The 26778-nt window shown below is 60.1% G+C and overlaps 1 protein-coding gene across 3 annotated transcripts in view; it reads left to right on the top strand.

Moving 5' to 3' along the window:
• Positions 1–26778, top strand: part of LOC142473273 (voltage-gated inwardly rectifying potassium channel KCNH2-like) — a 427634-nt gene that overhangs the window by 141682 nt on the left and 259174 nt on the right. For 2 of the 3 annotated variants that reach the window (XM_075580478.1, XM_075580480.1), the window contains exon 4: positions 12255–12698. In XM_075580478.1, the coding sequence (XP_075436593.1) occupies positions 12255–12698 (444 nt within the window). The remainder of the gene's footprint in view (positions 1–12254; positions 12699–26778) is intronic. The other variant, XM_075580479.1, reaches the window with a different exon arrangement.

The raw sequence follows: 26778 nt of genomic DNA on the forward strand, positions 1-26778 counted from the left end.
CTTTACTCACTGAGCCACTCCGTCTCCCAGGTTCCCCTGCTTCACACTCAGTGCCAGTCAGTGTCTTTACTCACTGAGCCGCTCCTTCTCCCAGGTTCCCCTGCTTCACACTCAGTGCCAGTCAGTGTCTTTACTCACAGAGCCGCTCCTTCTCCCAGGTTCCCCTGCTTCACATTCAGTGCCAGTCAGTGTCTTTACTCACTGAGCCGCTCCCTCTCCCAGGTTCCCCTGCTTCACTCTCAGTGCCAGTCAGTGTCTTTACTCACTGAGCCGCTCCTTCTCCCAGGTTCCCCTGCTTCACACTCAGTGCCAGTCAGTGTCTTTACTCACTGAGCCGCTCCTTCTCCCAGGTTCCCCTGCTTCACACTCAGTGCCAGTCAGTGTCTTTACTCACTGAGCCGCTCCTTCTCCCAGGTTCCCCTGCTTCACATTCAGTGCCAGTCAGTGTCTTTACTCACTGAGCCGCTCCCTCTCCCAGGTTCCCCTGCTTCACTCTCAGTGCCAGTCAGTGTCTGTACTCACTGAGCCGCTCCTTCTCCCAGGTTCCCCTGCTTCACACTCAGTGCCAGTCAGTGTCTTTACTGACTGAGCCGCTCCTTCTCCCAGGTCCCCCTGCTTCACACTCAGTGCCAGTTAGGGTCTTTACTCACTGAGCCGCTCCTTCTCCCAGGTTCCCCTGCTTCACACTCAGTGCCAGTCAGTGTCTTTACTCACTGAGCCGCTCCTTCTCCCAGGTTCCCCTGCTTCACACTCTGTGCCAGTCAGTGTCTGTACTCACTGAGCCGCTCCTTCTCCCAGGTTCCCCTGCTTCACACTCAGTGCCAGTCAGTGTCTTTACTCACTGAGCCGCTCCTTCTCCCAGGTTCCCCTGCTTCACACTCAGTGCCAGTCAGTGTCTTTACTCACTGAGCCGCTCCTTCTCCCAGGCTCCCCTGCTTCACACTCAGTGCCAGTCAGTGTCTTTACTCACTGAGCCGCTGCTTCTCCCAGGTTCCCCTGCTTCACACTCAGTGCCAGTCAGTGTCTTTACTCACTGAGCCGCTCCTTCTCCCAGGTTCCCCTGCTTCACACTCAGTGCCAGTCAGTGTCTTTACTCACTGAGCCGCTGCTTCTCCCAGGTTCCCCTGCTTCACACTCAGTGCCAGTCAGTGTCTTTACTCACTGAGCCGCTCCTTCTCCCAGGTTCCCCTGCTTCACACTCAGTGCCAGTCAGTGTCTTTACTCACTGAGCCGCTCCTTCTCCCAGGTTCCCCTGCTTCACATTCAGTGCCAGTCAGTGTCTTTACTCACTGAGCCGCTCCCTCTCCCAGGTTCCCCTGCTTCACTCTCAGTGCCAGTCAGTGTCTTTACTCACTGAGCCGCTCCTTCTCCCAGGTTCCCCTGCCTCACACTCAGTGCCAGTCAGTGTCTTTACTCACTGAGCCGCTCCTTCTCCCAGGTTCCCCTGCTTCACACTCAGTGCCAGTCAGTGTCTTTACTCACTGAGCCACTCTGTCTCCCAGGTTCCCCTGCTTCACACTCAGTGCCAGTCAGTGTCTTTACTCACTGAGCCGCTCCTTCTCCCAGGCTCCCCTGCTTCACACTCAGTGCCAGTCAGTGTCTGTACTCACTGAGCCGCCCCTTCTCCCAGGTTCCCCTGCTTCACACTCAGTGCCAGTCAGTGTCTTTACTCACTGAGTCGCTCCTTCTCCCAGGTTCCCCTGCTTCACACTCAGTGCCAGTCAGTGTCTTTACTCACTGAGCCGCTGCTTCTCCCAGGTTCCCCTGCTTCACACTCAGTGCCAGTCAGTGTCTTTACTCACTGAGCCGCTCCTTCTCCCAGGCTCCCCTGCTTCACACTCAGTGCCAGTCAGTGTCTTTACTCACTGAGCCGCTCCTTCTCCCAGGCTCCCCTGCTTCACACTCAGTGCCAGTCAGTGTCTTTACTCACTGAGCCGCTGCTTCTCCCAGGTTCCCCTGCTTCACACTCAGTGCCAGTCAGTGTCTTTACTCACTGAGCCGCTCCTTCTCCCAGGCTCCCCCGCTTCACACTCAGTGCCAGTCAGTGTCTGTACTCACTGAGCCGCCCCTTCTCCCAGGTTCCCCTGCTTCACACTCAGTGCCAGTCAGTGTCTTTACTCACTGAGCCGCTGCTTCTCCCAGGCTCCCCTGCTTCACACTCAGTGCCAGTCAGTGTCTTTACTCACTGAGCCGCTCCTTCTCCCAGGTCCCCCTGCTTCACACTCAGTGCCAGTTAGGGTCTTTACTCACTGAGCCGCTCCTTCTCCCAGGTTCCCCTGCTTCACACTCAGTGCCAGTTAGGGTCTTTACTCACTGAGCCGCTCCTTCTCCCAGGCTCCCCTGCTTCACACTCAGTGCCAGTCAGTGTCTGTACTCACTGAGCCGCCCCTTCTCCCAGGTTCCCCTGCTTCACACTCAGTGCCTGTCAGTGTCTGTACTCACTGAGCCGCTGCTTCTCCCAGGTTCCCCTGCTTCACACTCAGTGCCAGTCAGTGTCTTTACTCACTGAGCCGCTCCTTCTCCCAGGCTCCCCTGCTTCACACTCAGTGCCAGTCAGTGTCTGTACTCACTGAGCCGCCCCTTCTCCCAGGTTCCCCTGCTTCACACTCAGTGCCAGTCAGTGTCTTTACTCACTGAGCCGCTGCTTCTCCCAGGCTCCCCTGCTTCACACTCAGTGCCAGTCAGTGTCTTTACTCACTGAGCCGCTCCTTCTCCCAGGTCCCCCTGCTTCACACTCAGTGCCAGTCAGTGTCTTTACTCACTGAGCCGCTCCTTCTCCCAGGTTCCCCTGCTTCACACTCAGTGCCAGTCAGTGTCTTTACTCACTGAGCCGCTCCTTCTCCCAGGCTCCCCTGCTTCACACTCAGTGCCAGTCAGTGTCTTTACTCACTGAGCCGCTCCTTCTCCCAGGCTCCCCTGCTTCATACTCAGTGCCAGTCAGTGTCTTTACTCACTGAGCCGCTACTTCTCCCAGGTTCCCCTGCTTCACACTCAGTGCCAGTCAGTGTCTTTACTCACTGAGCCGCTCCTTCTCCCAGGTTCCCCTGCTTCACACTCAGTGCCAGTCAGTGTCTTTACTCACTGAGCCGCTGCTTCTCCCAGGTTCCCCTGCTTCACACTCAGTGCCAGTCAGTGTCTTTACTCACTGAGCTGCTCCTTCTCCCAGGTTCCCCTGCTTCACACTCAGTGCCAGTCAGTGTCTTTACTCACTGAGCCGCTCCTTCTCCCAGGTTCCCCTGCTTCACATTCAGTGCCAGTCAGTGTCTTTACTCACTGAGCCGCTCCCTCTCCCAGGTTCCCCTGCTTCACTCTCAGTGCCAGTCAGTGTCTTTACTCACTGAGCCGCTCCTTCTCCCAGGTTCCCCTGCCTCACACTCAGTGCCAGTCAGTGTCTTTACTCACTGAGCCGCTCCTTCTCCCAGGTTCCCCTGCTTCACACTCAGTGCCAGTCAGTGTCTTTACTCACTGAGCCACTCCGTCTCCCAGGTTCCCCTGCTTCACACTCAGTGCCAGTCAGTGTCTTTACTCACTGAGCCACTCCGTCTCCCAGGTTCCCCTGCTTCACACTCAGTGCCAGTCAGTGTCTTTACTCACTGAGCCGCTCCTTCTCCCAGGTTCCCCTGCTTCACACTCAGTGCCAGTCAGTGTCTTTACTCACAGAGCCGCTCCTTCTCCCAGGTTCCCCTGCTTCACATTCAGTGCCAGTCAGTGTCTTTACTCACTGAGCCGCTCCCTCTCCCAGGTTCCCCTGCTTCACTCTCAGTGCCAGTCAGTGTCTTTACTCACTGAGCCGCTCCTTCTCCAGGTTCCCCTGCTTCACACTCAGTGCCAGTCAGTGTCTTTACTCACTGAGCCGCTCCTTCTCCCAGGTTCCCCTGCTTCACACTCAGTGCCAGTCAGTGTCTTTACTCACTGAGCCGCTCCTTCTCCCAGGTTCCCCTGCTTCACATTCAGTGCCAGTCAGTGTCTTTACTCACTGAGCCGCTCCCTCTCCCAGGTTCCCCTGCTTCACTCTCAGTGCCAGTCAGTGTCTGTACTCACTGAGCCGCTCCTTCTCCCAGGTTCCCCTGCTTCACACTCAGTGCCAGTCAGTGTCTTTACTGACTGAGCCGCTCCTTCTCCCAGGTCCCCCTGCTTCACACTCAGTGCCAGTTAGGGTCTTTACTCACTGAGCCGCTCCTTCTCCCAGGTTCCCCTGCTTCACACTCAGTGCCAGTCAGTGTCTTTACTCACTGAGCCGCTCCTTCTCCCAGGTTCCCCTGCTTCACACTCAGTGCCAGTCAGTGTCTGTACTCACTGAGCCGCTCCTTCTCCCAGGTTCCCCTGCTTCACACTCAGTGCCAGTCAGTGTCTTTACTCACTGAGCCGCTCCTTCTCCCAGGTTCCCCTGCTTCACACTCAGTGCCAGTCAGTGTCTTTACTCACTGAGCCGCTCCTTCTCCCAGGCTCCCCTGCTTCACACTCAGTGCCAGTCAGTGTCTTTACTCACTGAGCCGCTGCTTCTCCCAGGTTCCCCTGCTTCACACTCAGTGCCAGTCAGTGTCTTTACTCACTGAGCCGCTCCTTCTCCCAGGTTCCCCTGCTTCACACTCAGTGCCAGTCAGTGTCTTTACTCACTGAGCCGCTGCTTCTCCCAGGTTCCCCTGCTTCACACTCAGTGCCAGTCAGTGTCTTTACTCACTGAGCCGCTCCTTCTCCCAGGTTCCCCTGCTTCACACTCAGTGCCAGTCAGTGTCTTTACTCACTGAGCCGCTCCTTCTCCCAGGTTCCCCTGCTTCACATTCAGTGCCAGTCAGTGTCTTTACTCACTGAGCCGCTCCCTCTCCCAGGTTCCCCTGCTTCACTCTCAGTGCCAGTCAGTGTCTTTACTCACTGAGCCGCTCCTTCTCCCAGGTTCCCCTGCCTCACACTCAGTGCCAGTCAGTGTCTTTACTCACTGAGCCGCTCCTTCTCCCAGGTTCCCCTGCTTCACACTCAGTGCCAGTCAGTGTCTTTACTCACTGAGCCACTCTGTCTCCCAGGTTCCCCTGCTTCACACTCAGTGCCAGTCAGTGTCTTTACTCACTGAGCCACTCCGTCTCCCAGGTTCCCCTGCTTCACACTCAGTGCCAGTCAGTGTCTTTACTCACTGAGCCGCTCCTTCTCCCAGGTTCCCCTGCTTCACACTCAGTGCCAGTCAGTGTCTTTACTCACTGAGCCGCTCCTTCTCCCAGGTTCCCCTGCTTCACATTCAGTGCCAGTCAGTGTCTTTACTCACTGAGCCGCTCCCTCTCCCAGGTTCCCCTGCTTCACTCTCAGTGCCAGTCAGTGTCTTTACTCACTGAGCCGCTCCTTCTCCCAGGTTCCCCTGCTTCACACTCAGTGCCAGTCAGTGTCTTTACTCACTGAGCCGCTCCTTCTCCCAGGTTCCCCTGCTTCACACTCAGTGCCAGTCAGTGTCTTTACTCACTGAGCCGCTCCTTCTCCCAGGTTCCCCTGCTTCACATTCAGTGCCAGTCAGTGTCTTTACTCACTGAGCCGCTCCCTCTCCCAGGTTCCCCTGCTTCACTCTCAGTGCCAGTCAGTGTCTTTACTCACTGAGCCGCTCCTTCTCCCAGGTTCCCCTGCTTCACATTCAGTGCCAGTCAGTGTCTTTACTCACTGAGCCGCTCCCTCTCCCAGGTTCCCCTGCTTCACTCTCAGTGCCAGTCAGTGTCTTTACTCACTGAGCCGCTCCTTCTCCCAGATTCCCCTGCTTCACACTCAGTGCCAGAGTCAGTGTCTTTACTCACTGAGCCGCTCCTTCTCCCAGGTTCCCCTGCTTCACACTCAGTGCCAGTCAGTGTCGTTACTCACTGAGCCGCTCCTTCTCCCAGGTTCCCCTGCTTCACACTCAGTGCCAGTCAGTGTCTTTACTCACTGAGCCGCTCCTTCTCCCATGTTCCCTTGCTTCACACTCAGTGCTAGTCAGTGTCTTTACTCACTGAGCCGCTCCTTCTCCCAGGTTCCCCTGCTTCACACTCAGTGCCAGTCAGTGTCTTTACTCACTGAGCCGCTCCTTCTCCCAGGCTCCCCTGCTTCACACTCAGTGCCAGTCAGTGCCTTTACTCACTGAGCCGCTCCTTCTCCCAGGTTCCCCTGCTTCACACTCAGTGCCAGTCAGTGTATTTACTCACTGAGCCGCTCCTTCTCCCAGGTTCCCCTGCTTCACACTCAGTGCCAGTCAGTGTCTTTACTCTCTGAGCCGCTCCTTCTCCCAGGCTCCCCTGCTTCACACTCAGTGCCAGTCAGTGTCTGTACTCACTGAGCCGCTCCTTCTCCCAGGTTCCCCTGCTTCACACTCAGTGCCAGTCAGTGTCTGTACTCACTGAGCCGCTCCTTCTCCACTGAGCCACTCAGTTCCGATGACGAACCTTGGCAGGCAGACCAGGTATTGGTCCGACTCTTGGACTGCAGGATTGCTGTCACATCATCTAGTTTGGAGCCCGCACTGGCAGAGAAGGGAGCAGACTTGCTCGCTGTGTCATTATATCGCATGCTTGTGAGAGACACAGATGCCATACGACCCTGCTGTCACCCGGCAGTGGGAACAATAGCCTGGACGTGCCGTCACTCTCTCTCTGTGTCACTCTCTCTCTGTGTCACTCTCTCTCTGTGTCACTCTCTCTCTGTGTCACTCTCTCTGTGTCACTCTCTCTCTTTGTGTCACTCTCTCTCTGTGTCACTCTCTCTCTCTTTGTGTCACTTTCTCTCTCTGTGTCACTCTCTCTGTGTCACTCTCTCTCTTTGTGTCACTCTCTCTCTGTGTCACTCTCTCTCTCTCTGTGTGTCACTTTCTCTCTCTGTGTCACTCTCTCTCTGTCTCTCTCTCTCTGTGTCACTTTCTCTCTCTGTGTCACTCTCTCTGTGTCACTCTCTCTCTTTGTGTCACTCTCTCTCTGTGTCACTCTCTCTCTCTGTGTGTCACTTTCTCTCTCTGTGTCACTCTCTCTCTGTGTCACTCTCTCTCTCTGTGTCACTCTCTCTCTCTCTTTGTGTCACTCTCTCTCTCTCTCTGTCACTCTCTCTCTCTCTCTCTGTCACTCTCTCTCTCTGTGTCACTCTCTCTCTCTCTGTCACTCTCTCTCTGTGTGACTCTCTCTCTGTGTCACTCTCTCTCTCTCTGTGTCTCTCTCTCTCTCTGTGTTACTCTCTCTCTCTGTGTCACTCTCTCTCTCTGTGTCACTCTCTCTCTCTCTGTCACTCTCTCTCTCTCTCTCTCTCTCTGTGTCTCTCTCTCTCTCTCTCTCTCTCTGTGTCACTCTCTCTCTCTTTGTGTCACTCTCTCTCTCTCTCTCTCTTTGTGTCACTCTCTCTCTCTCTCTTTGTGTCACTCTCTCTCTGTGTGTCACTCTCTCTCTCTGTCACTCTCTCTCTGTGTGTCACTCTCTCTCTCTGTGTCACTCTCTCTCTGTGTCACTCTCTCTCTCTGTGTCACTCTCTCTCTCTCTGTGTGTCACTCTCTCTCTCTGTGTCACTCTCTCTCTCTGTGTCACTCTCTCTCTCTCTGTGTCACTCTCTCTCTCTGTCACTCTCTCTCTCTGTGTCACTCTCTCTGTGTTACTCTCTCTCTCTCTCTGTGTCACTCTCTCTCTCTTTGTGTCACTCTCTCTCTCTCTCTCTCTCTCTCTCTCTCTCTCTCTCTCTGTGTCACTCTCTCTCTCTCTGTCACTCTCTCTCTCTTTGTGTCACTCTCTCTCTCTTTGTGTCACTCTCTCTCTCTCTCTCTCTCTCTCTCTGTGTGTCACTCTCTCTCTCTGTGTCACTCTCTCTCTCTCTGTGTCACTCTCTCTCTCTGTGTCACTCTCTCTCTCTGTGTCACTCTCTCTCTCTGTGTCACTCTCTCTCTCTGTGTCACTCTCTCTCTCTGTGTCACTCTCTCTCTCTCTGTGTCACTCTCTCTCTCTCTGTGTGTCACTCTCTCTCTCTGTGTCACTCTCTCTCTCTCTGTGTCACTCTCTCTCTCTCTGTGTCACTCTCTCTCTCTCTGTGTCACTCTCTCTCTCTGTGTCACTCTCTCTCTCTGTGTCACTCTCTCTCTCTCTGTGTCACTCTCTCTCTCTGTCACTCTCTCTCTCTGTGTCACTCTCTCTGTGTTACTCTCTCTCTCTCTCTGTGTCACTCTCTCTCTCTTTGTGTCACTCTCTCTCTCTCTCTCTCTCTCTCTCTCTCTCTCTCTCTCTCTCTCTCTCTGTGTCACTCTCTCTCTCTCTGTCACTCTCTCTCTCTTTGTGTCACTCTCTCTCTCTTTGTGTCACTCTCTCTCTCTCTCTCTCTCTCTCTCTGTGTGTCACTCTCTCTCTCTGTGTCACTCTCTCTCTCTCTGTGTCACTCTCTCTCTCTGTGTCACTCTCTCTCTCTGTGTCACTCTCTCTCTCTCTGTGTCACTCTCTCTCTCTGTGTCACTCTCTCTCTCTGTGTCACTCTCTCTCTCTGTGTCACTCTCTCTCTCTCTGTGTGTCACTCTCTCTCTCTGTGTCACTCTCTCTCTCTCTGTGTCACTCTCTCTCTCTCTCTGTGTCACTCTCTCTCTCTCTGTGTCACTCTCTCTCTCTGTGTCACTCTCTCTCTCTGTGTCACTCTCTCTCTCTCTGTGTCACTCTCTCTCTCTGTGTGTCACTCTCTCTCTCTGTGTCACTCTCTCTCTCTGTGTCACTCTCTCTCTCTGTGTCACTCTCTCTCTCTGTGTCACTCTCAAGGTCATAGTCTCACCTTAACTGGGCAGTACAGAAACACAACTAATTACATGTGCCAAACCCCCTGCTGTCAAAGTTAACCAATGGCAGTGACGTGTTTAATGCGGTAAACTCACGGGTGCAAGACGTGTACAAGCAATGTAATGTAAGCGTTATTGATGCTTTAGTGCTAGGTCGTTCCTATGTTAACCTAAAATATGGGAGGAGCTCATTACTTTAGCGCCTCCCCTTTTATGTGATGTCAGAATCCGCCGCCCCTAAGTACTTACATGTCGCTGCCGCTTCCTCGCTGCCGCACTCCTCCTGAATCGCAGCGTCAAATAACGCCGTGGACGTCACACGGCATCGCGTTGCCATGGTAACGCGCGGTCATTTCACGCCGCGTTGCAATGAGACGCCGTATGACGTCACGTTGGTGAAGTCCGCGGCGTCATTTGGTGCTGTGATTCAGGAGGAGTGCGGCAGCGACATGTATGTGCCTTCCCAGCAGGCCCGATAGGCAAGAGAGAGCCGCAAATGTATAGGGGGGCGGACTTTTTGCACCCCATCATTTTGCCGCCATAGGACCGGGCCTAATGGAAATCCGCCACTGGTCAGAATACACAAAGCAAAGAGACCTTTTCTAAGGACTTCTCTGCAGATTCCTTGCAGACAGTGCACCACCGTATCCCACCGTATCCCACTGTACCCCACCGTATCCCACCATATCCCACCGTGTCCCACCATATAGTATTCAACCATATCCCACCGTATCCCACCATATCCCACCATATCCCACCACAAAGTATCCCACCATATCCCACCGTATCCCACCATATCCCACCACAAAGTATCCCACCATATCCCACCGTATCCCACCATATCCCACCACACAGTATCCCACAGTATCCCACCGTATCCCAACGTATCCCACCACACAGTATCCCACCATATCCCACCGTATTCCACCATATCTCACTATATCCCACCGTATCCCACCACACAGTATCCCACCATATCCCACCGTATCCCACCATATCTCACTATATCCCACCGTATCCCACCATACAGTATCCCACCATATAGTATCCCACCATATTTCACTATATCCCACCGTATCCCACCATACAGTATCCCACCATACAGTATCTCACCGTATCCCACCATATCTCACTATATCCCACCATATCCCACCGTATCCCACCATATCTCACTGTATCCTACCATATCTCACCATATCTCACCATATCTCACTATATCCCACCGTATCCCACCATATCCACCATATCTCACCATATCCCACCATATCTCACTATATCCGACCGTATCCCACCGTATCCCACCGTATCCCACCATGTCTCACTATATCCCACCGTATCCCACCGTTTCCCACCATATCTCACCACATCCCACCATATCTCACCATATCCCACCATATCTCACTATATCCGACCGTATCCCACCATATCTCACCATATCCCACCATATCCCACCGTATCCCACCGTATCCCACCATATCTCACCATATTCCACCATATCTCACTATATCCCACCATATCTCACTATATCTCACCGTATCCCACCATATCTCACTATATCCCACCGTATCCTACCATATCTCACTATATCCCACCATATCCCACTGTATCCCACCATATCTCACTATATCCCACCGTATCTCACTATATCCCACCGTATCCCACCATACAGTATCCCATCATATCCCACCGTATCCCAACATATCTCACTATATCCCACCGTATCACACCATACAGTATCCCACCATATCCCACCATATTCCACCGTATCCCACCATACAGTATCCCACCATATCCCACCATACAGTATCCCACCATATCCCACCATACAGTAGCCCACCATATCTCACTATATCCCACCGTATCCCACCATATCTCACTACTGTATATCCCACCATATCCCTATATATAATATCCCACCATGCAGTATCCCACCATATAGTATCTCACCATATCCCACCATATAGTATCCCACCATATCCCACCATACAGTATCCCACCATATAGTATCCCACCATATAGTATCCCACCATATCCCATCATATAGTATCCCACCATATCCCACCATACAGTATCCCACCATATAGTATCCCACCATATAGTATCCCACCATATCCCATCATATAGTATCCCACCATATCCCACCATATAGTATCCTACCATATAGTATCCCAACATATCCCAACGTATCCCACCATATCCCAACATATCCCACCATATATTATCCTACCATATCCCACAATATATTATCCTACCATATAGTATCCCACCATATCCCACCATATCCCACCATATAGTATCCCACCATATAGTATTCCACCTTATCCAACCTTATCCCACAATATAGTATCCCACCATATAGTATCCCAACATATCCCACCTTATAGTATCCCACCATATCCCACAATATAGTATCTCACCATATAGTATCCCACCATACAGTATCCCACCATATCCCACAATATAGTATCCTAACATATAGTATCCCACCGTATCCAACCTTATCCCACAATATAGTATCCCACCATATAGTATCCTACCATATAGTATTCCACCTTATCCAACCTTATCCCACAATATAGTATCCCACCATATAGTATCCCACCGTATCCAACCATATCCCACCATATATTATCCTACCATATAGTATCCCACCATATTCCACCATATCCCACCATATAGTATCCCACCATATAGTATTCCACCTTATCCAACCTTATCCCACAATATAGTATCCCACCATATAGTATCCTACCATATCCCACAATATAGTATCTCACCATATAGTATCCCACCATACAGTATCCCACCATATCCCACCATACAGTATCCCACCATACAGTATCCCACCATATCCCACAATATAGTATCCAACCATATAGTATCCTAACATATAGTAGCCCACCGTATCCAACCTTATCCCACAATATAGTATCCCACCATATAGTATCCTACCATATAGTATTCCACCTTATCCAACCTTATCCCACAATATAGTATCCCACCATATAGTATCCTACCATATAGTATTCCACCTTATCCAACCTTATCCCACAATATAGTATCCCACCATATAGTATCCTACCATATCCCACAATATAGTATCTCACCATATAGTATCCCACCATATCCCAACATATTCCACCTTATAGTATCCCACCATATCCCACAATATAGTATCCCACCATATCCCACCATATCCCACCATACAGCATCCCACCATATCCCAGTGTATCCCACCATATAGTATCCCACCATATCCCACCATACAGTATCCCACCATACAGTATCCCACCATATAGTATCCCACTGTATCCCACCATACAGTATCCCACCATATCCCACCATACAGTATCCCAACATATCCCACCAGACAGTATCCCACCATACAGTATCCCACCATATCCCACTGTTTCCCACCGTATCCCACCATACAGTATCCCACCGTATCCCACCATAGCAAAGCAGCGGGGACATCTGTATAGGATCTTCAGGTTGCTTATCCAGTGCTGTTGCCCCACAGGTCGTGGGAAGTCGTTCAGATTGAAATTGCCCACGTTACTGGCTCTAACGGGCAGCAAGCAGTCCCTGCCACAAGAGGACCCTGATGTGGTTGTAGTGGACTTGTCCAAGCACAGCAGCGAATCAATGGTTCTGGAAGAAGTGACCATGACTCCAATGGACAACTGCATTGTCTCTCAGCCCGAGGACCAGTGGGCGCTGATCAGCAGCACAGAGCCCAAAGCATACCCAGAGGAGGATGGGGGCAGGGACCCCACAGTGCTATCCTCCCCTCACGCAGACAAGGACCACCTCAACCTGGACATGTCCTTCTCCAACTGCAGCCTGACACGCAGTCGTTCACGGGAGAGCTTTTACAGCATTCGGAGGGCGTCTTCCGTGGATGAGATTGAAGCCATGAAGGTCGACCTGGACAAGAAATTCCGCACCCGTAAGTCCAGCACAGGTAAGGGTTCTGCTCCCCCAGTGCCATTACTTCTCTCAGGAGAGCTGCCAGGGATGGGTCAGGCCATGTGGTCCATGAAGACTATTCTTCTGTCTGCAACAGTGACAAGACTAGACTTTGGGAGAGTACAGAACAGGACACGTGTGGGTTAAGATGTGCCACACTACCCTACGCTCCCATCAGTGCTATACTAAATCTTAGTGACTGGCCCATATTTAGTCCATATTGCTAATAGTGTGTTCAACTAAATATATATATATATATATATATATATATATATATATATATATATATATATTAAATGTTCCTTGTCTTTTCTATAGCTTACTCTAGCATAACAGAACTCGGCTTTCTGGCTTTTGCACACATAAGAAACGTGTGTTTTGAAGATAAATAATCACATTTAAAAATAGTACAAAATTCTCTCTCTTTCACTCTCTCTCTTTCTCTCTCTCTTTCTCTCTCTCTTTCTCACCGCCACCCTCACTTCTCCCCACCACCCTCACTTCTCCTCACTATCCCCACTTCTCCCCAGTAGCTATTTATCGCCTTACCTTCCACTAATAAATCTCACCCTCTTGTGATCTCACTGTCCCCCTTGGGTTGCAGCACGGCGGGAATTCTCTCCGTAGGGCGCCAGTGCGCTGAATAAAGTGTTTTCTGTGACTTGTAGGTGATCAACGTCTATCATTTTGGGGGCTGACCCCTTATCCTTTTGTGAGTGAGTAACAATGGTGTGTTCCCTGTGTATGTGACTGTGCCTCTGGGGATTGCACGCCCCCTCGCACATAGAACCGCCGCCTCTTACATAGAACCGCTGCCTCTCACATAGAACCGCCGCCTCTTACATAGAACCGCCGCCTCTCACATAGAACCGCCGCCTCTTACATAGAACCGCCGTCTCTCACAAAGAACCGCCGCCTCGCACATAGAACCGCCGCCTCGCACATAGAACCGCCGCCTCGCACATAGAACCGCCGCCTCTCACATAGAACCGCCGCCTCTCATATAGAACCACCGCCTCTCACATAGAACCGCCGCCTCGCACATAGAACCGCCACCTCTCACATAGAACTGCCGCCTCTCACATAGAACCCCCGCCTCTCACATAGAACCGCCGCCTCGCACATAGAACCGCCGCCTCTTACATAGAACCGCCGCCTCTTACATAGAACCGCCGCCTCTCACATAGAACCGCCGCCTCTTACATAGAACCGCCGTCTCTCACAAAGAACCGCCGCCTCGCACATAGAACCGCCGCCTCGCACATAGAACCGCCGCCTCGCACATAGAACCGCCGCCTCTCACATAGAACCGCCGCCTCTCATATAGAACCACCGCCTCTCACATAGAACCGCCGCCTCGCACATAGAACCGCCACCTCTCACATAGAACTGCCGCCTCTCACATAGAACCCCCGCCTCTCACATAGAACCGCCGCCTCGCACATAGAACCGCCGCCTCTTACATAGAACCGCCGCCTCTTACATAGAACCGCCACCTCTCACATAGAACCGCCGCCTCGCACATAGAACCGCCGCCTCACACATAGAACCGCCACCTCTCACATAGAACCGCCGCCTCTTACATAGAACCGCCGCCTCGCACATAGAACCGCCGCCTCTTACATAGAACCGCCGCCTCTCACATAGAACCGCCGCCTCTTACATAGAACCGCCGCCTCTCACATAGAACCGCCACCTCTCACATAGAACCGCCGCCTCGCACATAGAACCAACGCCTCTCACATAGAACTGCCGCCTCGCACATAGAACTGCCGCCTCGCACATAGAACCGCCGCCTCTCACATAGAACCACCGCCTCTCACATAGAACCGCCGCCTCTTACATAGAACCGCTGCCTCTTACATAGAACCGCCGCCTCTCACATAGAACCGCCGCCTCTCACATAGAACCGCCGCCTCTCACATAGAACCGCCGCCTCTCACATAGAACCGCCGCCTCTCACATAGAACCGCCGCCTCTCACATAGAATCGCCGCCTCTCACATAGAACCGCCGCCTCTCACATAGAACCGCCACCTCTTACATAGAACCGCCGCCTCTCACATAGAACCGCCGCCTCTTACATAGAACCGCTGCCTCTTACATAGAACCGCTGCCTCTTACATAGAACCGCCACCTCTCACATAGAACCGCTGCCTCTTACATAGAACCGCTGCCTCTTACATAGAACCGCCACCTCTCACATAGAATCGCCGTCTCACACATAGAACCGCTGCCTCTTACATAGAACCGCCGCCTCGCACATAGAACCGCCGCCTCTCACATAGAACCGCCGCCTCGCACAGGCGTTCGCATCAAATCTGAGGCAATGACTAGTCCGGTTTTACCTCTGACTGATCTCTGACGTGCGGCCCAGTGCCACCTGGGATACGGCAGAGCGTGGAATTAATCCCAACATAATGGAAACGGGCTTCAATTAGAGACACAAAGACTGATAGTACATCTCTTTGTATTGTGGCGTGTAACTTTCCCCGTGACGTAAGCCGGCACAAAAACCCTTTTGAACATGAGACACTGCCATTTACATCTTGTAGTGTCAACACCATAAGAGAACACCTGTGTGCAGCACGCCTTCCCTGAGGGGGGGTCCCAGCCCCCCCTGCGGCGCGTGGATCTGCGTGTAGCTCGCACAATCTCCTGGGTTCTCAGGGGTTAAGGTGTGAAGGGAGACGGGAATGAATTTGTAGGGTTAATGCAATAAACTGATGGATTCCTCTCCCGTTGTAAGTGCCTCCCCGCCTGTGACGCGATGCGGCTAGTCCGGCCGTAATTACCGCGGAGAAATTAAATAAGCCTGCGTGAGAATTCCCCAAACCAATTAATTCCAACCCAGGTAACAGGATTATTCGAGGCCGTTCAGCTACGAGTGTACAATCTGTTCCCATGGCCAGCTCACGCTAAAGCCTTGTGCAATCGTAACTCGGGGGGTGGGCAGGTTACGGTCACTGACACTTTAACTCTTGGACAGAGTTGGGTATGTTGCATGATGACCTTGTAGTTTGCCAGGGGTCATTATATCTGATTACAAAACCAGGCCAAGCAGGAGCCAAATGATATAACCTTCTCGGTGCCGTGAAACAACTGTATACTTACACTATACCAAAGTATTGTGTTATTATACCCTGCCTCCCACAGACCCCCAACCCTGCCCCCCACAGACCCCCAACCCTGCCTCCCACAGGCCCCCAACCCTGCCTCCCACAGGCCCCCAACCCTGCCTCCCACAGGCCCCCAACCCTGCCTCCCACAGGCCCCCAACCCTGACTCCCACAGACCCCCAACCCTGCCTCCCACAGACCCCTGACCCTGCCTCCCACAGACCCCTGACTCTGCCTCCCACAGACCCCCAACCCTGCCTCCCACAGGCCTCCAACCCTGTCTCCCACAGGCCCCCACCCTGCCTCCCACAGGCCCCCAACCCTGCCTCCCACAGGCCCCCAAACCTGCCTCCCACAGGCCCCCAACCCTGCCTCCCACAGGCCCACGACCCTGCCTCCCACAGACCCCTGACCCTGCCTCCCACAGACCCCCGACCCTGCCTCCCACAGACCCCCGACCCTGCCTCCTACAGACCCCTGACCCTGCCTCCCACAGACCCCCAACCCTGCCTCCCACAGGCCCCCAACCCTGCCTCCCACAGGCCCCAAACCCTGCCTCCCACAGGCCCCCAACCCTGCCTCCCACAGGCCCCCAACCCTGCCTCCCACAGGCCCCCAACCCTGCCTCCCACAGGCCCCCAACCCTGCCTCCCACAGGCCCCCATCCCTGCCTCCCACAACCCCCCATCCCTGCCTCCCACAGGCCCCCAACCCTGCCTCCCACAGTCCTCTGACCCTGCCTCCCACAGGCCCCCAACCCTGCCTCCCACAGGCCCCCAACCCTGCCTCTCACAGGCCCCCAACCCTGCCTCCCACAGGCCCCCAACCCTGCCTCCCACAGTCCTCCGACCCTGCCTCCCACAGGCCCCCAACCCTGCCTCCCACAGGCCCCCAAGCCTGCCTCCCACAGCTCCCCAGCCCTGCCTCCTGCAGGCCCCCAACCCTTCCTCCCACAGTCCCCCATCCCGTGCCTCCCACAGGCCCCCAACCCTGCCTCCCATCGTCCCCCAACCCTGCCTCCCACAGGCTCCCAACCCTGCCTCCAACAGGCCCCCGACCCTGCCTCCCACAGACCCCCAACCCTGCCTCCCACAAGCCACCAACCCTGCTTCCCACAGGCCCCCAACCCTGCCTCCCACAGCTCCCCAACCCTGCCTCCCACAGACCCCCAACCGTGCCTTCCACAGGCCCCCAACCCTGCCTCCCACAGATCCCTGACCCTGCCTCCCACAGGCCCCCAATGCTGCCTCCCACAGTCCCCCAACCCTGCCTCCCACAGTCCCCCAACCCTGCCTCCCAAAGGCCCCCAACCCTGCCTCCCACAGGCCCCCAACCCTGCCTCCCACAGGCCCCCAACCCTGACTCCAACAGCTCCCCAACCCTGCCTCCCACAGGCCCCCAACCCTGCCTCCCACAGGCCCCCAACCCTGCCTCCCACAGTCCCCCAACCCTGCCTCCCACAGGCCCCCAACCCTGCCTCCCACAGCTCCCCAACCCTGCCTCCCACAGCCCTCCATCCCTGCCTCCCACAAGCCCCCAACCCTGCCTCCCACAGTCCTCCGACCCTGCCTCCCACAGGCCCCCGACCCTGCCTCCCACAGGCCCCCAACCCTGCCTCCCACAGGCCCCCAACCCTGCCTCCCACAGCTCCCCAACCCTGCCTCCCACAGCCCTCCATCCCTGCCTCCCACAAGCCCCCAACCCTGCCTCCCACAGTCCTCCGACCCTGCCTCCCACAGGCCCCCGACCCTGCCTCCCACAGCTCCCGAACCCTGCCTCCCACAGGCCCCCAACCCTGCCTCCCACAGGCCCCCAACCCTGCCTCCCACAGTCCTCCGACCCTGCCTCCAGCAGGCCCCCAACCCTGCCTCCCACAGTCCCCCATCCCGTGCCTCCCACAGGCCCCCGACCCTGCCTCCCACAGGCCCCCAACCCTGCCTCCCACAGACCCCCAACCCTGCCTCCCACAGGCCTCCAACCCTGCCACCCACAGGCCTCCAACCCTGCCTCCCACAGACCCCTGACCCTGCCTCCCACAGACCCCCGACCCTGTCTCCCACAGACCCCTGACCCTGCCTCCCACAGACCCCCGACCCTGCCTCCCACAGGCCCCCAAGCCTGCCTCCCACAGCTCCCCAGCCCTGCCTCCTGCAGGCCCCCAACCCTTCCTCCCACAGTCCCCCATCCCGTGCCTCCCACAGGCCTCCAACCCTGTCTCCCACAGGCCCCCACCCTGCCTCCCACAGGCCCCCAACCCTGCCTCCCACAGGCCCTCAACCCTGCCTCCCACAGGCCCCCAACCCTGCCTCCCACAGGCCCACGACCCTGCCTCCCACAGACCCCTGACCCTGCCTCCCACAGACCCCCGACCCTGCCTCCCACAGACCCCCGACCCTGCCTCCTACAGACCCCTGACCCTGCCTCCCACAGACCCCCAACCCTGCCTCCCACAGGCCCCCAACCCTGCCTCCCACAGGCCCCAAACCCTGCCTCCCACAGGCCCCCAACCCTGCCTCCCACAGCTCCCCAACCCTGCCTCCCACAGACACCCAACCCTGCCTCCCACAGGCCCCCAACCCTGCCTCCCACAGGCCCCCAACCCTGCCTCCCACAGGCCCCCATCCCTGCCTCCCACAGGCCCCTAACCCTGCCTCCCACAGCTCCCCAACCCTGCCTCCCACAACCCCCCATCCCTGCCTCCCACAGGCCCCCAACCCTGCCTCCCACAGTCCTCTGACCCTGCCTCCCACAGGCCCCCAACCCTGCCTCCCACAGGCCCCCAACCCTGCCTCCCACAGGCCCCCAACCCTGCCTCCCACAGGCCCCCAACCCTGCCTCCCACAGTCCTCCGACCCTGCCTCCCACAGGCCCCCAACCCTGCCTCCCACAGGCCCCCAACCCTGCCTCCCACAGGCCCCCAAGCCTGCCTCCCACAGCTCCCCAGCCCTGCCTCCTGCAGGCCCCCAACCCTTCCTCCCACAGTCCCCCATCCCGTGCCTCCCACAGGCCCCCAACCCTGCCTCCCATCGTCCCCCAACCCTGCCTCCCACAGGCTCCCAACCCTGCCTCCCACAGGCCCCCGACCCTGCCTCCCACAGACCCCCAACCCTGCCTCCCACAAGCCACCAACCCTGCTTCCCACAGGCCCCCAACCCTGCCTCCCACAGCTCCCCAACCCTGCCTCCCACAGACCCCCAACCGTGCCTTCCACAGGCCCCCAACCCTGCCTCCCACAGATCCCTGACCCTGCCTCCCACAGGCCCCCAATGCTGCCTCCCACAGTCCCCCAACCCTGCCTCCTACAGTCCCCCAACCCTGCCTCCCAAAGGCCCCCAACCCTGCCTCCCACAGGCCCCCAACCCTGCCTCCCACAGGCCCCCAAACCTGCCTCCAACAGCTCCCCAACCCTGCCTCCCACAGGCCCCCAACCCTGCCTCCCACAGGCCCCCAACCCTGCCTCCCACAGGCCCCCAACCCTGCCTCCCACAGTCCCCCAACCCTGCCTCCCACAGGCCCCCAACCCTGCCTCCCACAGCTCCCCAACCCTGCCTCCCACAGCCCTCCATCCCTGCCTCCCACAAGCCCCCAACCCTGCCTCCCACAGTCCTCCGACCCTGCCTCCCACAGGCCCCCGACCCTGCCTCCCACAGGCCCCCAACCCTGCCTCCCACAGGCCCCCAACCCTGCCTCCCACAGCTCCCCAACCCTGCCTCCCACAGCCCTCCATCCCTGCCTCCCACAAGCCCCCAACCCTGCCTCCCACAGTCCTCCGACCCTGCCTCCCACAGGCCCCCGACCCTGCCTCCCACAGCTCCCGAACCCTGCCTCCCACAGGCCCCCAACCCTGCCTCCCATCGTCCCCCAACCCTGCCTCCCACAGTCCTCTGACCCTGCCTCCAGCAGGCACCCAACCCTGCCTCCCACAGTCCCCCATCCCGTGCCTCCCACAGGCCCCCGACCCTGCCTCCCACAGGCCCCCAACCCTGCCTCCCACAGACCCCCAACCCTGCCTCCCACAGGCCTCCAACCCTGCCACCCACAGGCCTCCAACCCTGCCTCCCACAGACCCCTGACCCTGCCTCCCACAGACCCCCGACCCTGTCTCCCACAGACCCCTGACCCTGCCTCCCACAGACCCCCGACCCTGCCTCCCACAGGCCCCCAAGCCTGCCTCCCACAGCTCCCCAGCCCTGCCTCCTGCAGGCCCCCAACCCTTCCTCCCACAATCCCCCATCCCGTGCCTCCCACAGGCCCCCAACCCTGCCTCCCATCGTCCCCCAACCCTGCCTCCCACAGGCTCCCAACCCTGCCTCCCACAGGCCCCCGACCCTGCCTCCCACAGACCCCCAACCCTGCCTCCCACAAGCCCCCAACCCTGCTTCCCACAGGCCCCCAACCCTGCCTCCCACAGCTCCCCAACCCTGCCTCCCACAGCTCCCAACCGTGCCTTCCACAGGCCCCCAACCCTGCCTCCCACAGATCCCGGACCCTGCCTCCCACAGGCCCCCAACCCTGCCTCCCACAGTCCCCCAACCCTGCCTCCCACAGTCCCCCAACCCTGCCTCCCAAAGGCCCCCAACCCTGCCTCCCACAGGCCTCCAACCCTGCCACCCACAGGCCTCCAACCCTGCCTCCCACAAACCCCTGACCCTGCCTCCCACAGACCGCCAACCCTGCCTCCCACAGACCCCCAACCCTGCCTCCCACAGACCCCCAACCCTGCCTCCCACAGGCCCCCAACCCTGCCTCCCACAGGCCCCCAACCCTGCCTCCCACAGGCCCCCAACCCTGCCTCCCACAGTCCTCCGACCCTGCCTCCCACAGGCCCCCGACCCTGCCTCCCACAGGCCCCCAACCCTGCCTCCCACAGGCCCCCAACCCTGCCTCCCACAGCTCCCCAACCCTGCCTCCCACAGCCCTCCATCCCTGCCTCCCACAAGCCCCCAACCCTGCCTCCCACAGTCCTCCGACCCTGCCTCCCACAGGCCCCCGACCCTGCCTCCCACAGCTCCCGAACCCTGCCTCCCACAGGCCCCCAACCCTGCCTCCCACAGGCCCCCAACCCTGCCTCCCACAGTCCTCCGACCCTGCCTCCCACAGGCCCCCAACCCTGCCTCCCACAGTCCCCCATCCCGTGCCTCCCACAGGCCCCCGACCCTGCCTCCCACAGGCCCCCAACCCTGCCTCCCACAGACCCCCAACCCTGCCTCCCACAGGCCTCCAACCCTGCCACCCACAGGCCTCCAACCCTGCCTCCCACAAACCCCTGACCCTGCCTCCCACAGACCGCCGACCCTGCCTCCCACAGACCCCCAACCCTGCCTCCCACAGACCCCCAACCCTGCCTCCCACAGGCCCCCAACCCTGCCTCCCACAGGCCCCCAACCCTGCCTCCCACAGGCCCCCAACCCTGCCTCCCACAGGCTCCCAACCCTGCCTCCCACAGGCCCCCAACCCTGCCTCCCACAGCTCCCCAACCCTGCCTCCCACATGCCCCCAACCCTGCCTACCACAGCTCCCCAACCCTGCCTCCCACAGACACCCAACCCTGCCTCCCACAGGCCCCCAACCCTGCCTCCCACAGGCCCCCATCCCTGCCTCCCACAGGCCCCTAACCCTGCCTCCCACAGCTCCAAAACCCTGCCTCCCACAACCCCCCATCCCTGCCTCCCACAGGCCCCCAACCCTGCCTCCCACAGTCCTCTGACCCTGCCTCCCACAGGCCCCCAACCCTGCCTCCCACAGGCCCCCAACCCTGCCTCCCACAGGCCCCCAACCCTGCCTCCCACAGGCCCCCAACACTGCCTCCCACAGTCCTCCGACCCTGCCTCCCACAGGCCCCCAACCCTGCCTCCCACAGGCCCCCAACCCTGCCTCCCACAGCTCCCCAGCCCTGCCTCCCGCAGGCCCCCAACCCTGCCTCCCACAGTCCCCCATCCCGTGCCTCCCACAGACCCCCAACCCTGCCTCCCACAGGCCCCCAACCCTGCCTCCCACAGGCCCCCAACCCTGCCTCCCACAGGCCCCCAACCCTGCCACCCACAGGCCTCCAACCCTGCCTCCCACAAACCCCTGACCCTGCCTCCCACAGACCGCCGACCCTGCCTCCCACAGACCCCCAACCCTGCCTCCCACAGACCCCCAACCCTGCCTCCCACAGGCCCCCAACCCTGCCTCCCACAGGCCCCCAACCCTGCCTCCCACAGTCCCCCAACCCTGCCTCCCACAGGCCCCCAACCCTGCCTCCCACAGGCCCCCGACCCTGCCTCCCACAGATCCCCAACCCTGCCTCCCACAAGCCCCCAACCCTGCTTCCCACAGACCCCCAACCCTGCCTCCCACAGGCCCCCAATGCTGCCTCCCACAGGCCCCCAACCCTGCCTCCCACAGTCCCCCACCCCTGCCTCCCAAAGGCCCCCAACCCTGCCTCCCACAGGCCCCCAACCCTGCCTCCCACAGGCCCCCAAACCTGCCTCCCACAGCTCCCCAACCCTGCCTCCCACAGGCCCCCAACCCTGCCTCCCACAGCTCCCCAACCCTGCCTCCCACAGGCCCCCAACCCTGCCTCCCACAGACCCCCATCCCGTGTCTCCCACAGGCCCCCAACCCCGCCTCCCACAGCTCTCCAATCCTGGCTTCCACAGGCCCCCAACCCTGCCTCCCACAGGCCCCCAACCCTGCCTCCCACAGGCCCCCAACCCTGCCTCCCACAGGCCCCCAACCCTGCCTCCCACAGGCCCCCAACCCTGCCTCCCACAGTCCCCAACCCTGCCTCCCACAGGCCCCCAACCCTGCCTCCCACAGGCCCCCAACCCTGCCTCCCACAGGCCCCCAACCCTGCCTCCCACAGGCCCCCAACCCTGCCTCCCACAGGCCCCCAACCCTGCCTCCCACAGGCCCCCAACCCTGGCTCCCAACCCTGCCTCCCACAGGCTCCCAACCCGTGCCAACCACAGGCCCCCAACCCTGCCTCCCACAGGCCCCCAACCCTGCCTCCCACAGGCCCCCAACCCTGCCTCCCACAGGCCCCCAACCCTGCCTCTCACAGGCCCCCAACCCTGCCTCCCACAGGCCCCCAACCCTGCCTCCCACAGCTCCCCAACCCTGCCTCCCACAGGCTCCCAACCCGTGCCAACCACAGGCCCCCAACCCTGCCTCCCACAGGCCCCCAACCCTGCCTCCCACAGGCCCCCAACCCTGCCTCCCACAGACCCCCAACCCTGCCTCTCACAGGCCCCCAACCCTGCCTCCCACAGGCCCCCAACCCTGCCTCCCACAGCTCCCCAACCCTGCCTCCCACAGCCCTCCATCCCTGCCTCCCACAGGCCCCCAACCCTGCCTCCCACAGTCCTCCGACCCTGCCTCCCAATGGCCCCCGACCCTGCCTCCCACAGGCCCCCAACTCTGCCTCCCACAGCTCCCGAACCCTGCCTCCCACAGGCCCCCAACCCTGCCTCCCACAGTCCCCCATCCCGTGCCTCCCACAGGCCCCCGACCCTGCCTCCCACAGTCCCCCATCCCGTGCCTCCCACAGGCCCCCGACCCTGCCTCCCACAGGCCCCCAACCCTGCCTCCCACAGGCCCCCAACCCTGCCTCCCACAGCTCCCGAACCCTGCCTCCCACAGGCCCCCAACCCTGCCTCCCACAGACCCCCGACCCTGCCTCCCACAGGCCCCCAACCCTGCCTCCCACAGACCCCCATCCCATGCCTCCCACAGGCCCCCAACTCCGCCTACCACAGCTCTCCAACCCTGCCTCCCACAGCTCCCCAACCCTGCCTCCCACATAACCCCAACCCTGCCTCCCACAGGCCCCCAACCCTGCCTCCCACAGGCCCCCAACCCTGCCTCACACAGGCCCCCATCCCTGCCTCCCACAGGCCCCCGACCCTGCCTCCCACAGGCCCCCGACCCTGCCTCCCACAGGCCCCCGACCCTGCCTCCCACAGGCCCCCGACCTAGCCTCCCACAGGCCCCCGACCCTGCCTCCCACAGACACCTGACCCTGCCTCCCACAGGCCCCCGACCCTGCCTCCCACAGTCCCCCACCCCGTGCCTCCCACAGTCCCCCAACCCTGTCTCCCACAGGCCCCCAACCCTGCCTCCCACAGGCCCCCAACCCTGCCTCCCACAGGCCCCCAACCCTGCCTCCCACAGGCCCCCAACCCTGCCTCCCACAGGCCCCCAACCCTGTCTCCCACAGGCCCCCAACCCTGCCCCCCACAGGCCCCCAACATTGCCTCCCACAGGCCCCCAACCCTGCCTCCCACAGGCCCCCAACCCTGCCTCCCACAGCCCTCCATCCCTGCCTCCCACAGGCCCCCAACCCTGCCTCCCACAGTCCTCCGACCCTGCCTCCCACAGGCCCCCGACCCTGCCTCCCACAGGCCCCCAACCCTGCCTCCCACAGCTCCCGAACCCTGCCTCCCACAGGCCCCCTACCCTGCCTCCCACAGTCCCCCATCCCGTGCCTCCCACAGGCCCCCGACCCTGCTTCCCACAGGCCCCCAACCCTGCCTCCCACAGACCCCTGACCCTGCCTCCCACAGACCCCCGACCCTGCCTCCCACAGGCCCCCAACCCTGCCTCCCACAGGCCCCCAACCTTGCCTCCCACAGGCCCCCAACCCTGCCTCCCACAGGCCCCCAACCCTGCCTCCCACAGCTCCCCAACCCTGCCTCCCACAGCTCCCCAACCCTGCCTCCCACAGCCCTCCATCCCTGCCTCCCACAAGCCCCCAACCCTGCCTCCCACAGTCCTCCGACCCTGCCTCCCACAGGCCCCCGACCCTGCCTCCCACAGCTCCCGAACCCTGCCTCCCACAGGCCCCCAACCCTGCCTCCCACAGTCCCCCATCCCGTGCCTCCCACAGGCCCCCGACCCTGCCTCCCACAGGCCCCCAACCCTGCCTCCCACAGGCCCCCAACCCTGCCTCCCACAGGCCCCCAACCCTGCCTCCCACAGACCCCCGACCCTGCCTCCCACAGTCCCCCATCCCGTGCCTCCCACAGGCCCCCGACCCTGCCTCCCACAGGCCCCCAACCCTGCCTCCCACAGGCCCCCAACCCTGCCTCCCACAGGCCCCCAACCCTGCCTCCCACAGCTCCCGAACCCTGCCTCCCACAGGCCCCCAACCCTTCTTCCCACAGCTCCCCAACCCTGCCTCCCACAGGCCCCCAACCCTGCCTCCCACAGACCCCCATCCCATGCCTCCCACAGGCCCCCAGCCCCGCCTACCACAGCTCTCCAACCCTGCCTCCCACAGCTCCCCAACCCTGCCTCCCACAGGCCCCCAACCCTGCCTCCCACAGGCTCCCAACCCTGCCTCCCACAGGCCCCCAACCCTGCCTCCCACAGCTCCCCAACCCTGCCTCCCACATGCCCCCAACCCTGCCTACCACAGCTCCCCAACCCTGCCTCCCACAGACACCCAACCCTGCCTCCCACAGGCCCCCAACCCTGCCTCCCACAGGCCCCCATCCCTGCCTCCCACAGGCCCCTAACCCTGCCTCCCACAGCTCCAAAACCCTGCCTCCCACAACCCCCCATCCCTGCCTCCCACAGGCCCCCAACCCTGCCTCCCACAGTCCTCTGACCCTGCCTCCCACAGGCCCCCAACCCTGCCTCCCACAGGCCCCCAACCCTGCCTCCCACAGGCCCCCAACCCTGCCTCCCACAGGCCCCCAACACTGCCTCCCACAGTCCTCCGACCCTGCCTCCCACAGGCCCCCAACCCTGCCTCCCACAGGCCCCCAACCCTGCCTCCCACAGCTCCCCAGCCCTGCCTCCCGCAGGCCCCCAACCCTGCCTCCCACAGTCCCCCATCCCGTGCCTCCCACAGACCCCCAACCCTGCCTCCCACAGGCCCCCAACCCTGCCTCCCACAGGCCCCCAACCCTGCCTCCCACAGGCCCCCAACCCTGCCACCCACAGGCCTCCAACCCTGCCTCCCACAAACCCCTGACCCTGCCTCCCACAGACCGCCGACCCTGCCTCCCACAGACCCCCAACCCTGCCTCCCACAGACCCCCAACCCTGCCTCCCACAGGCCCCCAACCCTGCCTCCCACAGGCCCCCAACCCTGCCTCCCACAGCTCCCCAACCCTGCCTCCCACAGACACCCAACCCTGCCTCCCACAGGCCCCCAACCCTGCCTCCCACAGTCCCCCATCCCGTGCCTCCCACAGGCCCCCGACCCTGCCTCCCACAGGCCCCCAACCCTGCCTCCCACAGGCCCCCAACCCTGCCTCCCACAGCTCCCGAACCCTGCCTCCCACAGGCCCCCAACCCTGCCTCCCACAGACCCCCGACCCTGCCTCCCACAGGCCCCCAACCCTGCCTCCCACAGACCCCCATCCCATGCCTCCCACAGGCCCCCAACTCCGCCTACCACAGCTCTCCAACCCTGCCTCCCACAGCTCCCCAACCCTGCCTCCCACATAACCCCAACCCTGCCTCCCACAGGCCCCCAACCCTGCCTCCCACAGGCCCCCAACCCTGCCTCACACAGGCCCCCATCCCTGCCTCCCACAGGCCCCCGACCCTGCCTCCCACAGGCCCCCGACCCTGCCTCCCACAGGCCCCCGACCCTGCCTCCCACAGGCCCCCGACCTAGCCTCCCACAGGCCCCCGACCCTGCCTCCCACAGACACCTGACCCTGCCTCCCACAGGCCCCCGACCCTGCCTCCCACAGTCCCCCACCCCGTGCCTCCCACAGTCCCCCAACCCTGTCTCCCACAGGCCCCCAACCCTGCCTCCCACAGGCCCCCAACCCTGCCTCCCACAGGCCCCCAACCCTGCCTCCCACAGGCCCCCAACCCTGCCTCCCACAGGCCCCCAACCCTGTCTCCCACAGGCCCCCAACCCTGCCCCCCACAGGCCCCCAACATTGCCTCCCACAGGCCCCCAACCCTGCCTCCCACAGGCCCCCAACCTGCCTCCCACAGCCCTCCATCC

Source organism: Ascaphus truei (assembly GCF_040206685.1).
Source record: "Ascaphus truei isolate aAscTru1 chromosome 2 unlocalized genomic scaffold, aAscTru1.hap1 SUPER_2_unloc_3, whole genome shotgun sequence".
NCBI lineage: Eukaryota > Metazoa > Chordata > Amphibia > Anura > Ascaphidae > Ascaphus > Ascaphus truei.